Raw genomic sequence first — 17,435 nt, 5'->3', positions numbered from 1 at the left:
AGTCCTGCAACATTTTGAGAAAATGAATTTTTTTGCGAAAGCTGGATTGCAAAATTTATTTTGCCAAATCTATTGAACCGGTCCTAACTAAATTTACAGTATTGTTTTATCATATCATAAAGTTTTTCTGGGTGAAATATGAAGGTCCTAAGTGTAGCAGACATGGTTGAAAAACGTAAAATGCGAATACTTGTTTTTTTATGTTTTTTTCGCAATTATTGCTATTTTGAAACAAGGGTAACAATTTTAAAAATTTTTAACTAATCTTATATTGTAGGAAATTTAATTACGCAACTTTTATTTTAGTTAAACTTTTCTCTGAAGTGAATACTTTTAAAGTTATAATCAAAAAATGAAGAAAAAAATCGAATTTTTCCTTAATTTTTTGACATTTTGATTATTTAAACAATGTTCCGGACCTTTTTGAGTGGGAGGATAACTCAATTATTATTATATGGGTTAATTCCAAGCAATTTCTGCAAAAAAATTAGAGTCACCTCTCAACGTCCATCTCAAAACAGATCCGCCCTGGACTATCAATAGTAATTAATTTAGTAGGTATTGATATAAAGCATTTAAGTTTAATAAAAAATAAATAGTTATTTAGTTATAAATTGAATACAAAAATTACTAATACCGAATACAAAAATTACTAATATTAAAGATACTTCACAATTTTTTACAGAATCAAAGTCAGGGAATTTTTTTTATTTAGTTTATTGTGTCTCAACTGCAAGGTTGTTAGCACTTTGCCAATTTTGTTAGGAATTTAAATAGTAGAACCTAAAAGAACACATATGAGCACTATGCCGTCACTTTTTAATATCACATGCGTCGACGGTGCCGTATCAAACTTTACACTTAAGCTATTATTTATATGAAAAAAAGTTATTCTTCATAAAAGTTCTGCAGTGTCTAAAACCGTTGCTAAAACTTAAGACGCAGCCATTAAATTAGAGCCGGTATAGGTGAAATTTTCTAATCATTATAGGCACGATAAGAATATATAACTTAAATAGTAGAACCTAAAAGAAAACATATGAACACTGTGCCGTCACTTTTTAGTGGCACATGCGTAAACAGTGGCGCATCGAACTTTCCACTTATAGAGGGGATAAATAAATTAAAAGGTACCCTCCCTTACTCCCAGAATTGAATTTTTCATTTTTTAAAGTTATATGTGATTAAAAAATAAGACTCAGCGTAATTTTAACCCACCGCCCCCTTCCCCCACCATCAAAAACTTCATTTTTCGTTTTTAATATTTTTTTTGGGTGGTATGCAATCAATTTTAAAAGTTCAAAAAATTCACACGCATAGTTGAGTGTACATAACCTCAAAAAAAGTAGGTATTTTATTTTTTGGAAAAAATACGTATATCTTTTTTTTTTGGGAATGGCTGCAGGTCTAATTTTTTTTAATCTTATGTATTTTATCAAACACTATAGGTATTTCTATTTTTTTCTGATTTTTCCGTAACTGTTTCCTGTAAGTAACTGCACTGTAAATCCGAAAAACTGTTTTCTTTTAGGAGTCTTTTGGGGATTTTACTTATTTTATAGACTTCAAAATAGATCAAATCAATGTAATTGGGTCCTTTAGAAAATTTAAAAATGGGAGAAAAACGTTCAAACTCCCAAAAAACCCTTAAAAAGCAGTTTTTTGGATTTTTGAAGGTGGCGAACCTTACGGAAAAATCTGAAAAAAATTATAAATATAGTGTTTGATAAAACAAATAAGATTAAAAAAAATTAGACCTTCAGCCATCCCCCAAAAGAAGATATAAGTATAATCAAAAAAAAAAATTGAGTTTATGTACACTCAACCTATGGGTTTATAAAAAATAAATATGTTTTGTAAAAACCTCAACAATGCATGTGAATTTTTTGAAATTGTAAAATTGATTGTGTCTCACCTAAAAATATATATAAAAACGAAAAATAAAGTTTTTTATGGTGGGTGAAGGGGAAGGAGGTGGTGGGTTAAAATTAGAATTATTTGGTACAAATAGAACAAAAAAATGAAAAAAAAAATGAATTCTGATAGTGAGGGATGGTACTTTTTTAATTTATTTATCCCGTCCATAAGTGGAAAGTTTGATGCGCCACTGTCGACGCATGTGCCATTAAAAAGTGACGGCACAGTGTTCATACGTTTTCTTCTAGTTTCTGCTATTTAAGTTATAGGCTCTTATCGTGCCTAAAATGATTAGAAAATTTCACCTATAAAAAAAATTCACTCTTAGTCTAATTGATAAAATTTGATATTTGATGGTTGCGTCTTAAGTTAAAGACAGTGCAGAACTTTTTATGAAGAATAACTTTTTTTCATAAAAATAATAATAAAAAGAGTTTCCAAATACAGTTGAGTCCCCGGGTCTTTATCCGTGCGTCATCATTTAAAGCATATGAAATAAGTCGGAAATTTACTAAACGCAACAGTAAGTGACAGAAAGTGGGTATTATTCCGATCACGGGTTATAGTATAAAATTTGACGTTATCAAATAAATAGAATGTCAAATTTAAGTTTTGCTTTAAAATTTTGGTGCATAATTACAGCTACATTTGAAGTAGCTTAATAAATTATTTTAATATAATTGATTAATAAATAAATAAACAATTTATAAAAAAATTCGATAACATATTTTCTATTTGTTATTTTATTTACTTTGACGGAACATTAAACACAAGCATTCCTTAACTCTGTCAACAATGAGGTTATTTGTACGTTGTCAAAATTTATCGTAAAATAACATAAACTTATCATAAAATTTCTAACTCCAATATAAAATTAGTTGTGAAAACAACTATTTGTATACTATAAAAAAACTTCAAAATGCAAAAATTCGACAAAATAACAGCAAAAAAGTCAACAAACTGACAGCCACAAAAGTAAACAAACCAAAACGTCATAAATTGTACTTAAAATATGTGAAAACATCCCCAATCGTCTTTCTTTGTACCTATCTCTTTTCAATGCACTGAGTCTGGATCGTTTATAAAAATAACATGTGTTTTTACTTAATAACAGGCAGCAGCTGGTTTGTAATTAGTTTCATGCGTGGAAGAGAATGATGCTAGATAAAAAGTATGTCTTTTATCTCACCAGGTATTAATGACGCACGGGTAAACACTCGCGGACTCAACTGTATACATATAGATATAAGTACCTACAAATTTCTATATAACTACCTACCTACTATATTAAATTGAATTGCTTCGCAAAGGCTCGAAAATGATTTGCCATCATAAACATACCACTTACCCATCACTGTTAAAGTACAAAAGGATTATCTACATAATTGATTACCTAAAGACTATGTGTTCGGCGACAAATTCCCATAAATAACCCATTGTGAGAAATGAGCAGATTAAATATTAACATAATGGATATTAACGTAATGAAAGTGCTAGGAAATGGCAGAGTTAAGTGCAACACAGCCACAACACAACCACAACTTGTTTTACGCTAAAAGCTACAAAGGACACTATGTTTGAAAGTTATAATGGTAATAAGATGACGTGGGAAGCGTAATAAACTGGAATATAAATCAGTAATTTGCTGTGTAAGCTGTTTCAATAGTTTCCACAGAGCGGTTAATAATTTGTTACTACGACATACAGAAATCGTAAGAGTTAAAAAATAAAAACCTTAAAAAGATACCGAATGGGAGAAAAACAACTTAAAATAATTTGCTATGCAGACGATGCAATACTAATCTCTCAAAGTGAAGATGATTTACAACGTCTGCTGCACGAATTTAATATAACCGCTACAAAATTTAACATGTTAATTTCCCCAAAAAAGACTAAATGCATGGTTATAACATCAAATCCAATAAGATGTAAATTGGAGCTGGAGGATGAGATAATGGAACAAGTGATGGAGTTTAAATATCTAGGAATCAAACTATCTCACTTCGGAACGCTCGAGACAGAAGTGGAAGACCAAGTGAATAGAGCAAACAGAGCCGCAGGTTGCCTGAATGACACAATATGGAGAAATAAAAATATCGTAAAACAAATGAAAGGCAGAATTTACAAAACAGTCATCAGACCAATAATGACATACGCGGCAGAAACACGACCCGACACAGATACGACAAAAATATTGCTCGAAACAGCGAAGATGAAAACCCTTTGAAATATCTATGGTAAGACTCTATGGGACAGCTAGAGTACAGATGTACAACGGAGATGCAAGGTGGACAACATTAATAACTGGGTAAGAAACAGAAGAATAGAATGGAATGACCACATAAGCCGAATGACAACAAATAGAGTGGTAAGAACAGCGAGAGACGGTTCCCCAATAGGAAGACGAGCAGTGGGAAGACAACGAAAAAGATGGAACGACAACTTACTAGAGGCACATTGAAAAAACAGACAGAATCATGTCTATACAAAAAGAAGAAGAAGCAATAGACGTTAGGAATCAAAATAAATTTTGCAATTTATAAAGCATAAAGCAATTTTATATTGCGAATATCCATTAATAATAAAATAGTACTTTATATTTAATGAATCCTTGAAATTTTATTTTATACATAAAAATCTATTCAGTGTATCCTAAATCAAAATAAAACTTAAACCTTTTTTTATTTAGTGAAGTGTTTTAATATCTAAAGATTTATCCAAAAATATTTTAAATTTGGTGAAATTTTATTTTGAGGCAATAGTTTCTGTTTCGTGGCTCCAAATTTTTTACATGTGTGGGACGCCGCGCTGGCTCATAGCACAACTCCCTTTTCGGGGGACCACCCGCTCTCGTCAGTTCCCGTCATTTGGGTTATTCGTTGTTCGGTTTAACAGGAGACCCTAGCGTGAAGGCGAGGGTTAGATTTGAGTAGAAGAAGTTAAGTGGAGTAAACTGGAATTAACTCCATGTTTTCGCATTCTACCCCTTTACCCCCCGTAGGTTAATAAAGGTTGATAAAGATAAACATATAAAGAATATAAATACCACGGATCTATAATATCTAAAGAAGGCACTACCAAAAGGGACATTGAAAACAGAACGCAGCAGGGCAAAAAGCGGTAAATATTCTAAGCTCTCTACTGTGATCTAAAGATATAAGACAAAAAACGAAATTGACAATCTCTCGAACCTTGGCAGAGCATATTAGTGGAGTCACTGAAGGTGGATATGAGCTATTACCTCCGATTTCGTTGAACCTCCATCGATTTGCATGAAAATTGGTGAGTGGTTACTGTGGTTAGAGCATATCTCAAGGAACAAAGGTGACATGGTGCCAACTTGCGCTTTTACCCTGGGGTGGATGCCACCACTTCTCGGGGGTGAAAATTATTTTATTAAAAATTACCCCATAATTCGATAGTGGGACTAATTTCAAGCACAATTTGTTATATAAAGTTATTAAAATAAATCAAATAGAGATCAAAGATTTTAATTTTTCTTGAGAAAAATGCGTTTTTAACCAATTTTTCATCAATAACTCAAAAATTGTAAGTTTTTACAAAAAAGTTATTATTATCAAAATTAAAGCTAATAAAAAATGAAGTAAATGCCTTACTACAAAAACCTTTTAATGTTAACTAAAAGTGAATTATAGGTACCGAATTGAATGTATATTTTTTCGGCGAGTAAAAAATAACCTAACCTAACTCCGTTCTTGTTTACGATACCAGCTTCATCTAAAAACTGTTTGAAAGTTAATTCCAAGTGCTATATGAGCACGTTGAACCTAATCTTTTAAACCTCTTACTTTTTTAAAAATAAAAGGTTAAATGACCCCGGTTGCATGGTTCCCACAGCAAAATTTAAGATTTAAACGTTTCTATCTCGGTTATTTTTTACCCGATAGAAATAGTAAAACAGGTAAAATATTTATCACAGAAAAAACTAAAATTGGTTGTATATAATTTTTTACGTATATTGAGTATTTTTGGAGTTACTATCAAAAGAATATGAGAATTAGAATAATTTTAAAAATTATGATTTTTTTAAATTACATCTTTTTTCAAAAATAGCATTCTAAACCGGTCAAAATTATGGAGAACATTACTTATGCTAATATAAAGAAGTTTTTGTAAGGATTACTATAAATTTTATTTTTTGTGGAAATGGCGTATGTTTTATTTTTCACTTTTTCCTAAAAAATTCGAAAAGGTTCTTTTATTTTCATTATAACTTGCTTAATTTTGACGCTATTACCTTGTTCTGAAGCTCATTTGATAGGTATTCCGAAGTACTTTGGCAAATGTTTAGCAGGAATATTTTATACATTGCATCGTTTTCCCGTTATTTAAGCTTGAATACTTAGATTTGAGTACTCGTAGAAAAAAACACACATTCAATTGCCAATAACTCATTTTGAACTAACATTAGTTTAGTTCTTTATGTGAGGAATGTATTTAATTTTTTATTATCTTCAATTTCAGTAATAATAACTTTTTGAAGTTATACTTCTTTACGCGCGATGAGGGTGAATTTTTATTATGTTAAAACCAGGCGCATACGCATCACCCAGGCGCATACGCGCATTGTAAATTTGTTGTGATTGGATGTTCAAATGACATGTCAAAAATTATTCAATATGGCAGCTGTAGGACAGCTGTGGTTTGGAGGAAAAGGTAAAGGTAAACAAATGTATAATATATTAGTTTTATTGTTGTGAGGACAGAAACAAAACAGTTTATAATATTGTAGTGACTTTTAAATAGTTTTTAAAAGCAACAGGTACGTAATAATTGTTAATGTATCATGGGTATAAACCTACTTGTTTGATCTGCCAAAATACATAGTATGTAATAATGTAATACTTTTATTTATATAATTTGATTACCATCAATATTCACCTAATATATTGTTTTCTTACTATATGTTTTGTTGTATTTTTTTTTCAATTCTAAAGTCCACTTTACATCAACAATAATTGAATAAGAAATTGACAACAAGTTATTCAAGGTCAAATTTGGCTTATACAAAACACAATTCTACATCCAATTTTGCCGTGAATAAAAAGAAAATAAAGAAATTTGACAAAATAAAACATCCAATTGTTCTATTTCATCAAATTCCTTCATTTTCTTTTACAAACCATACATTTTGTACTCGTCAAATTTGGCCTTGAATAACTTTGTCAATTTCTTGTTCAATTTATTGTTGATGTAAAGTGCACTTAAATCATTTCAATTCAAAATTAAAATAACTTGATCAATTTTCAAAATATCACAAGTTTAATGACGTTCTACACCTTCGGCAAAGAATTAAGGATTTGCATGAAATTTTAGTATGCTATAGTTTACTTCAAAAAACTAAGACTTGATTTTTTAAAAAAAATTTTACCGTGCCGTTTAATTACTATTAAGGGTCAAAGTTAAGTTTTAACATGGGCTCTTATGGGAATTCTTAAAAAGTTAATAACTTTTGACCCAAATTTACGATTTTTAATTATTTGTGCTTAAATTAAAGGTATTTTTGTAAGGAATAACATATTAAAAAATGAGGATTGTTTACCATACCATTATTAAATAAAAGTGAAATTACTGTTTCGAAATTTAACAAAGTTGGTAGTAGTGAGATCAGCTGCACTCATAATTATATCCGAAACGTACGTGTCAATCACATGACCTCGGTGGTCTAGTTGTTGAGCGTTCGGTCAGAGTTCGAAACGTCCCGGGTTCCCTCTACGATTCATTTTTTTTTTAGTTGTTTTAATAAAAATTTTTTGAAAGTGGTAGATAAGAAAGTTAGTTTAATATTTAAATAGAATACAATTACTTCGTTAAAATTATATAATAGAAGTATAACTTCTTACGTGCGTACAAAGTACACACACATTCTTTTTTTTTAAAGCTTATAGTTTTTGATTTATACGTGAAAAACCTATTTAAAACATGCATTTTTTACGAAAAAATAAAATCTTTGGTCTTTAATAACTCAAAAAGTGTTGATTTATTTTAATAACTTTATATAACAAATTTTGCTTAGAATTTGTCCCTAAATCGGTATATAGTATTATTTTTAATAGAATAATTTTCACCCCCGAGAAGGGGTGGCTTCCACCCCTCAAGTTAAAAGCGCAAGTTGGCATCATGTCACCTTTGTTCCTTCAGGTATCCTCTAATTAGTCACCAATTTTCATGAAAATCGATGGAGGTTTAACGAAATCGAAGGTGAAAACCTTCAGTGACTGCACTGTATTATGACTTATGGAGCAGAAGTTTTGCAGATTACGAAAAAAAAATAGAAAAAGAATAGAAGTAGTAGAAATGGATTGTCCAAGGAGAACGTGTGCTATGTCCAAAAAAGATCACATCAGGAATAAAGACATTAGAAGGAGAACAAATATTGTATATTCCAGTGTAGATAAAATTGAAACGAGACAACTAGTGTGGTATGGCAACGTGAAACGAATGCATGAAGATAGATGGCCAAAGAAAGCTTTAAATTACATACCACAACAAAGAAGAAGAAGAAGGTGAAGGCCTTTAGTTACCTGGGAAGAAAGTGTACGGCACATAATAAAAGCATCAAAGAAGACGAATAGATAGACAGAAAACGATGGCGGTCGAAATGCAAGAAGTGGCAGAGGCTGTAGGAACATCGTTTATAGATAGATAGGTTGATAAAGGGGTAGATGGGTAAGGAGTATATGTTTTTTCATTTCTACCGCGTAAAAACCTTTTTTATTCAATTTTATATATTATTATTCAAATTTTAACTGTATTTTTTATTTTTACAAGTGGGTCGGATATTGTTACCAACAAATAACTGATAACAAAAAAACAATCTCCCCCGAATTTTCCCAATTTCTACTTAAAACTAAGTTTCCTATTTATTTGACGAAAAAAAGTTTCGTCATTCATATATCATCATCAATCACCTCAATATCATGCAATTTATGTTTTAAATTTCAAAACTGCGAGTAATATAAGATGAAACTATTGAAAAAGGAAAGTAAATGGCAAGCATTTTTTTAATTCATGAATTATAATATTACGTGTTATCCTTAAGCAATATTTAAAAATAATGTGTAATTTACATTTAAGCTTGTTAAATTTATTTTTCTAGTGGTGTCTTTTTATAGTAGGTTTTTTATACTTTTCTAAACTTTCTTGTAGTCCTAACTCTGTATAATAACTTAAAGCTGTAATTGGATCGTTAATAGTCCAGAAAGCCACTGCGCATCCGCTAGGAAAAATATTCTAATTCGGATTTTTTGCACAATCTTACTCAAAAAGGACTCCTTTTAACAAATTTGCATGTTGCCAGAACCAAAAGGTGGTCAAAAATTTCTTAAACGTTTTTTTTTTGTTTTTTTCCTAAAATTATTTTTTTGCACGGAAAAAAGTTTTTTTAGGTTTTTTGGATCATTCCAAACAGAAAAGGTCTTTAGTGACTTTTCTCTAAAAATGATAGTTTTTGACATATAAGCGATTAAAAATTGAAAAATTGCGAAATCGTCCATTTTTAACCCTCAAAAACTATGTGAAAAACTGAAAATTTGAATGTTGCCAAGGTAGGTAGATATTCTTTAAACATTGATTGATGAAACCCCGAAGAGTTTTTTGCAATACAATATTCAAAACTCCTTTGTTTTTTAATTGCTAATCAAGCGTGCGCGACACTATTTTCCACCGACAGTATGGTGCAAATGAAAGGAATAAATTCATTATTTCGTAAACCGGCAACCTTAAGGAAAAATCCCGAAACAGGTGGATTTTTATTTTTAAGTTATGATATTGTGGCATATATGGTATACTAGTGACGTCATCCGTCTGGGCGTGATGACGTAATCGATGATTTTTTTAAATGAGAATAGGGGTCGTGTGGTAGCTCATTTGAAAGGTTCTTCAATTCTCTATTCAGTAATGTAAATATTTACATAATTATTTATACAGCGTGTCCTTCTACTTCTTTTTTTGTCAAATAATTTAATTTAATAAAAATTTTTTGGACACCCTGTATAAATAATTATGTAAATGTTTATATTACTGAATAGAGAATTAAAGAACCTTTCAAATGAGCTAGCACATGACCCCTATTCTCATTTAAAAAAATCATCGATTACGTCATCACGTCCAGATGGATGACGTCACTAGTATACCATATATGCCACAATATCATAACTTAAAAATAAAAATCGACCTGTTTCGGGATTTTTCCTTAAAGTCGCCGGTTTAGGAAATAACGAATTTATTCCTTTCATTTGCACCATACTGTCGGTGGAAAATAGTGTCGCGCACGCTTGATTAGCAACTAAAAAACAAAGGAGTTTTGAATATTCTATTGCAAAAACCTCTTCGGGATTTCATCAATCGATGTTTAAAGAATATCTACCTATCTTGGCAACATTTAAATTTTCAGTTTTTCACATAGTTTTTGAGAGTTAAAAATGGCCGATTCCGCAATTTTTCAATTTTTAATCGCTTATATGTCAAAAAGTATCATTTTTAGAGAAAAGTCACTAAAGACCTTTTTTGTTTGGAATGATCCAAAAAACCTAAAAAAACTTTTTTCCATGCAAAAAAAATAATTTTAGGAAAAAAACAAAAAAAAAACGTTTAAAAAATTTTTGACCATTTTTTGGTCCTGGCAACATGCAAATTTGTTAAAAGGAGTCCTTTTTGAGTAAGATTGTGCAAAAAATCCGAATTAGAATATTTTTCCTAGCGGATCCGCAGTGGCTTTCTGGACTATAAATATACTGTCAAATATTAATATATTTCATATATCGTTGTAAAATCTAGACAATTTCCATATACTTAACTGTTAAAACTTGTAAAGTTATAAATGTTGTATTTTATTCTTTGAATTATTTTTGCAGTACCTATTTGAAACATCAAAAACTAATAAAATCTCTCTGATTTTAGTGGCGTGGTTTACATTCGATCCAGTCCTGTCAGGTCCAGGATTGCAGTATTCGGAAAACAACACACGAGTGACAGGAGAAGGTTGGGAGCATCGAGTAGCTCTAGGGAGCTTGGGATTTAGTAGAGGGCTACATTACTGGGAGTTCACTATAGAGAAGTATGATACCGACACTGATCCCTCTTTTGGCGTGGCGAGAATCGACGTGACGAGAGACAAAATGTTAGGTAAGAGGTTTCTACTTGAAACAGGCTTTATTCAGGGTCATATTGTGAAATCGTACAGAACATGAAATATAATAAATTACAATTTTTTGTAATTTTTTAATAATAAATACACACAGAACACTTCTTTATCTGTAATATCATTAATGAATGATCATTCTGTTAGTACCTATGGTAAATAAAATTCATATTTTTTCCATGTTGCTTAGTATCGTTAGCCTTTTAGTCTTAGCCTTTTTTAGTTTTTGTATAAGTAATTGGTGTAATTTTATGAGAACTTATCCTATAATAAACTACGAGAACCGAACATAAACAGTTAACAAAATGAAATTGACAAGAATCTAAAATCGGCACAAAATTCCCCCACTAAAAATTTTTGATTAAGTTTGATAAATTTATAACTTTATTATATTTGTACTCCGATTTTCAAGATTCTTGCATCAGTTTGTAGATACATGTATTGTTATCGTTTGTCATTATTCCGATAACAAAAATTTTTTGCTTAGATGGCGTTATACAGGGGTAAATGGAAGGGTTGAATTTTCTCCTAACTTTCAAAAAAGAATGTGTGTGTACTTTGTACGCACGTAAGAAGTTATACTTCTATTATATGATTTCAACGAAATAAATATACTTTCGAACAGTTTATTTATATTTTATTTAAAGATTAAACTAATTTTTATTTACTACTTTCCAAAAATTTTTATTAAAAACAGGGGACCTCTTGATCTCCAGTCAAACACTCTACCACTGAGCTGTACTCCTTTTGTTTGTGCGGGTGCAAACTACAAGATTTCTCAGACAATGTGTCAAATAGACCAAGTCAGTGAAGTATAAAAATACTGTAAATATTTTTTTTATTATCTTGTTCCCGAGGTAGACAAATTAAAAGATACAAAAACTATAATAAATATATTTACTAAAAACACTAATATATTCTTTCCACATCTTTTTTGGACTATAATACATGCATAACTAACATTTAGCAACGAACTCCATACTGTCTGTGCGCATGCGCGCAGAATAATAAAAATTCACTCCCAATAGCGCCTAAAGAAGTATAACTTCAAGAATTCTGTCGAAAAATTGAAGGGCTGATTTTCATTCATACTCCTTTCGTATTATCTCGGAGGCATCCCTAAGATTTTGTATTTTGAATTATCCGAATATCTCTTTTCTTGTAAAAGCTGTAAATAGAAACACTACTTTGAAGATTTATTTAAGTAAACATATTAAAGGCACTAAAATTAAAAACACAAAACAAAATTAACAATAAAGCAAAACAATTCAATAGCGGGTATGTCGACCTCTCGCATGAACAACTGCTCGCAGTCTGTTTGGCATCGAATAAATAAGATGTTGTTCTGAAGCTATTTTTTGTGGCATTTTTGTAATTAACTAATTCAGCGGTTCTCAATCTGTGGTACATGTACCACTGGTGGTACATTTCATTTTTTGAGGTGGTACACAAAACCTCATTAGTTTTGGACCAGATAACAGCGAAACTACAGGGTAACATTCCATGGTGCTTAATGTATGCTGATGATGTCGTGTTAGTAGGAAATAGTGAAAGAGACTTAGAACAAAAACTGGAATAGTGGAAACAAGCTCTGGAGGAAAAAGGTTTAAAACTTAGTAGGACAAAAACAGAGTATTTGGAATGTTCATTTAAAGATGGAGCTACTACAAATAAAATGGTATCTTTGGATGGTGAAATAATTGTGAAAAGCAATAGTTTTAAGTACCTAGGATCGGTATTACAGAGTAATGGAGAAATATATGGAGATGCATGCAGTAGAATTAGGGCTGGATGGATGAAGTGGAAAGAAGCGAGTGGTGTGTTGTGTGTCAGAAAAATTCCAATGAAGCTGAAGGGAAAATTCTATAAAACAGCCATAAGACCGGCTATGATGTACGGAACTGAATGTTGGGCAGTGAAAAAGAAAGAGGAACAACAAATGCATGTGGCGGAAATGAGAATGCTTAGATGGATTAGTGGAGTGACAAAGAAGGATAAAATTAGAAATGAGTATATTAGGGGAAGTCTAGGTGTGGCACCAATTGATGCCAAAATGAGAGAGCATAGGTTAAGATGGTTTGGTCATGTTCAACGGCGAGACGTTAATCACCCAATACGAAGAATAGCTGAAGTGCAGATTCCTGGTAGGAGTAGGAGAGGAAGACCAAAGAAGACCTGGGAGGAGACGATAAGGCAGGACATGTTGGTAAAGGGGATTAACATTGATATGACCCAAGATAGAATTGTGTGGAGAAATGCCATTAGGGAAGCCGACCCCGCATAGGGATAAGGCAAAGAGAATGATGATGATGATGACACAAAACGCAAAAACAGCCAAAATCAGCACCACTATTTTAGTTAATTAGATCATCAGCATCATCATTCAACCCGGATCTATCCACTGCTGGATATAGGTCTCCCTCAGTCTTCTCCATGCATTTCTGTCCTGTGCTGTCTGCATCCAGTTTCTGTCGATCCGTTTGATGTCATCAGACCATCTGGTTGGCGGACGACCTCTACTTCGATATGCTTCTTGTCTTGGTCTCCAGTGTATTATTCGCTGTGTCCATCTGTTATCCGACATTCTGGCTATGTGTCCAGCCCAGTTCCACTTTAGGGTCATAATTCTTTCTATGGCATCCGTCACTCCTGTTCTCCGTCTTATCTCCCTGTTCGTAATTCGATCCCGACGAGAAATGCCTAACATTGAGCGTTCCATGGCTCTTTGGGTAACACAAATTTTATTTCTTACTTTCTTGGTCATTGTTAAAGTTTCTGCACCATAGGTAAGTACTGGCAACACACATTGATCAAAGACTTTTCTTTTGAGACACATAGGTAGTTCTGACTTAAGGACATAGCTCAGCTTTCCGAATGCCACCCAAGTGAGCCCTATGCGGCGGCTTAGTTCGCACGCTTGATTATCTCTTCCTATGCGTATCTCATGTCCTAAGTACTTATAAGAGGTGGTATCTTCAATAGGCATGCCATTTACTGAAATCTTTTCGCTTTAATTAGATCACCTATTTAGATATGTATTTCAGTTAGGTGGTACCAAAAATAATAAAAAGTATTTGGTGGTACATGACACAAAAATATTGAGAATCGCTGAACTAATTAATATTTTATATTTAAAATATTTATTAATTAATATTTTGTATTTTGACAACGACGTCCGAAGTGGAAGTCGAAACGTTAATAAAATTATTTTTTCAAGTTAATTAAATAAGATGTGTTATCCTTGCCTGGGGATTAGCCCGATATTCCTCTACCAGGGCTATAACTGTACCAAATTTTCTGGACGAGTAGGATGATGGCGAATAGCTATTTTCAATTCATCCCATAAATGCTCGATAGGATTGAGATCTGGGCTGCATGTGGGCCATTCTAATCTTATTGATCCAACCTCTATTTAAGATATTTATGTTTTTAAGTCAATCCGAGTTTTTATTTATTTACAATAAATATCTTACAATAAAAGAGATATTCAGATAATGCCAAAAACAAAATCTTAGTGATGCCCCAGGGATAATACGAAAGGCCTATGACTCAAAATCAGCTCTTCAATTTTACCACAGAAGTTTTTAAAGTTAGGAGAAAATCCAACGCTTCCATTCAGCGCCGTTTAATGCCATATTTGCATTTTTTTTGTTACCGGAATAATAACGAACGATATTAATACATGTACCTACAAACTGACGCAAGAGTCTTAAAAATCGGAGTACAAATAATAAAGTTATGAATTGTCAAACTTAATCAAAAAATTTTAGGGGCGGAATTTTGTGCCGGTGAGTGTATATTTACTTACTCCGTGGCGTTACAACCCTTCGTGGGTTTTAGCCGTCTCAACAACATGCCTCCACTCTTCTCTGTTTTGAGCAAACTCTATCCAATTCTCCACGCCCATAGCTTTCAGGTCTCCTGCTATACACATAGTTTCAAAAGTTATGCATCACCCCTCGCATTCACGATGTTTTCGCTTTTATAAATCCGTATCTTTATCACATCTTTAATGGGCCTTTTTTATAAAAAATATACCATTTTTGGTTTTTTATCTTATTTGATTACCCATTTAATTGACCTGGTTTTGCCAAGATGTAAACATTTGAAAAATTTATTCTGGTGAAATTTTCAAAAACGTGATTAAAAATGAATCGTACTTTAATTTCTGAGTTGGACCGTATAAGCATTATCGATTTAGTTAAAGAAAACCATTCACAGCGGTTCGTGGCGGAAAGAGTGGGTGTTTCTCAGAGTGATGTCTCACGGATATGGAATAGGTTCCTGGAAACAAACTCGATACGGAATAGAGCTCGGTCTGGTAGACCCCGAATTAGCAATGATCGACAGAATAGATATATCAGAATTTCCATCTGTAGAAATTCTTCTATGTCTGTACCAGCCTTCCAAAGAGAATTCAGGCATGCTACAGGAGTCAGAGTATCGTTGGCTACAATAAGAAGAAGAATTTTAGACTCAGGTATGAGGAGTCGTCGACCAATAGGAGTTCCTGAGCTACAACCTAGACATGTTTTGGACCGCCTCCACTGGGCTCAAGAACACATACAGCTCCCCCAACAGTTTTGTAATTTTTCGCTTTTTTTAGACGAGACCAGAATCTGTTTAAATAGTAATAACCGGCGAATTCGTGTGTGCCTAGTTGTGCAGCTCTTGTTGGCTCTCGCCACACACGAATTCGCCGGTTTTTTTTTTAATGGCATGGACTTTATGTCATTCAGCCAGTCACAACATGAGTATTAGTGTCATGTGTAGTGTGTATGTTGAGTAAGTGTCTTGTTACTTTGCAAAGTCGACGTCATTGTCTTTGCAAAGAGACGCTAATTGTACCCGAACATCTGCGGTTCCTCCGGTGAGTACCGATCCCACAAGGACAGAAACTATATTCATTTATTAATTTATAATAAATGAAAAATTTCTGACCCTGGTGAGATTCGAACCCACAACCTTTCGGATTTTTTCGATCCAAAGGCAGGCGCTCTTACCACTGAGCCACGGAGGGGTCTAATTCGCCGGTTATCACTATTTAAACAGATTCTGGTCTCGTCTGAAAAAAGCACAAAATTCCAAAACTGTTGGGGGAGCTCTATGTGTTCTTGAGTCAACTGGAGGTGGTCCAAAACATATCTAGGTTGTAGCTGAGGAACTCTTATTGGTCGACGACTCCTCAAACCTGAGTCTAAAATTCTTCTTCTTATTGTAGACAACGATACTCTGACACCTGTAACATGCCTGAATTCTCTATGGAGGGCTGGTACAGACATCGAAGAATTTCTAAGGATGGAAATTCTGATATATTTATTCTGTCGATCATTGGTAACTCGGGGTCTACCAGACCGAGCTCTATTCCGTATCGAGTTTGTCTCCAGGAACCTATTTTCATATCCGTGAGACATCACTCTTAGAAACACCCACTCTTTCTTCCACGAACCGCTGTGAATGGCATTCTTCAACTAATTCGATAATTCTTATACGGTCCAAATCAGAAATTAAAGTACGATTCATTTTTAATCACGTTTTCAAAAATTTCACCAGAATAAATTTTTCAAATGTTTACACTTTGACAAAACCAGGTCAATGAAATGGGTAATCAAATAAAATAAAAACCAAAAATGGTATATTTTTTATAAAAAAGACCCATTAAATATGTGATAAAGATACGGATTTATAAAAGCGTAAATATCGTGAATACGAGGGGTGATGCATAACTTTTGAAACTATGTGTATTATCTCGCCACCAGAGTCAAGGGCTTCTTCCAGTTGGGACTTCTTTCCATACCAGCCTTACTGTTCTTTGGTCAGAATGTCTTCTGTCTTCTGTCCTGTCCATCGGAGTCTTCTGGACTTTATTTTTTTTATGAAGTTGGCGTCTGGATCTAGTTCTTCGAGCTCTTTGTTAGTTCTTATCCCATATTGTCCTGCTGCTTGATCAAGTACAGGCCCAAATATGTTCCTTAGGATTTTCCTTTCCCTAACACATTGTCTCTCTTCGTTTGCTTTTGTTATCGTCCACGTTTCGCTTCCATACATCACTATGGGTCGTATGATTGTTTTATATATTTGTATCTTTGTACGTCTTATTAGTTGTTTCGATTTTATAAGTTTTGAAGGGCATAAATACATCTGTTGGCGGCTTCTATCATAATATTGTTTATTTCTTGTGATCCGTTATTGTTGTTCTAAGATACTTAAATTCTCTAAAGCGTTCAAAGTTAAAGTCATTGATGGTGATGTTCTGACCGATTCTGTCTCTGCTTTGGTTATTGCGGCGCATATACATATATATTGTATGATAACTTGTACATATGTGAGAGTATGAATATACTCTTAGAGGGTA

General features: G+C 32.8%; 1 protein-coding gene across 2 annotated transcripts in view; it reads left to right on the top strand.

Moving 5' to 3' along the window:
* LOC114335720 (E3 ubiquitin-protein ligase TRIM9) overlaps positions 1–17,435 on the top strand; it is a 470,622-nt gene that overhangs the window by 442,043 nt on the left and 11,144 nt on the right. For both annotated transcript variants that reach the window (XM_050645194.1, XM_050645193.1), the window contains exon 7: positions 10,840–11,064. In XM_050645194.1, coding sequence (XP_050501151.1) covers positions 10,840–11,064 — 225 coding nt within the window. The remainder of the gene's footprint in view (positions 1–10,839; positions 11,065–17,435) is intronic.

The sequence above is a fragment of the Diabrotica virgifera genome, chromosome 3, assembly GCF_917563875.1.
Source record: "Diabrotica virgifera virgifera chromosome 3, PGI_DIABVI_V3a".
NCBI lineage: Eukaryota > Metazoa > Arthropoda > Insecta > Coleoptera > Chrysomelidae > Diabrotica > Diabrotica virgifera.
Note: the sequence above shows the minus strand (reverse complement) of the source record. Positions and strands in the feature narration are given on the sequence as shown.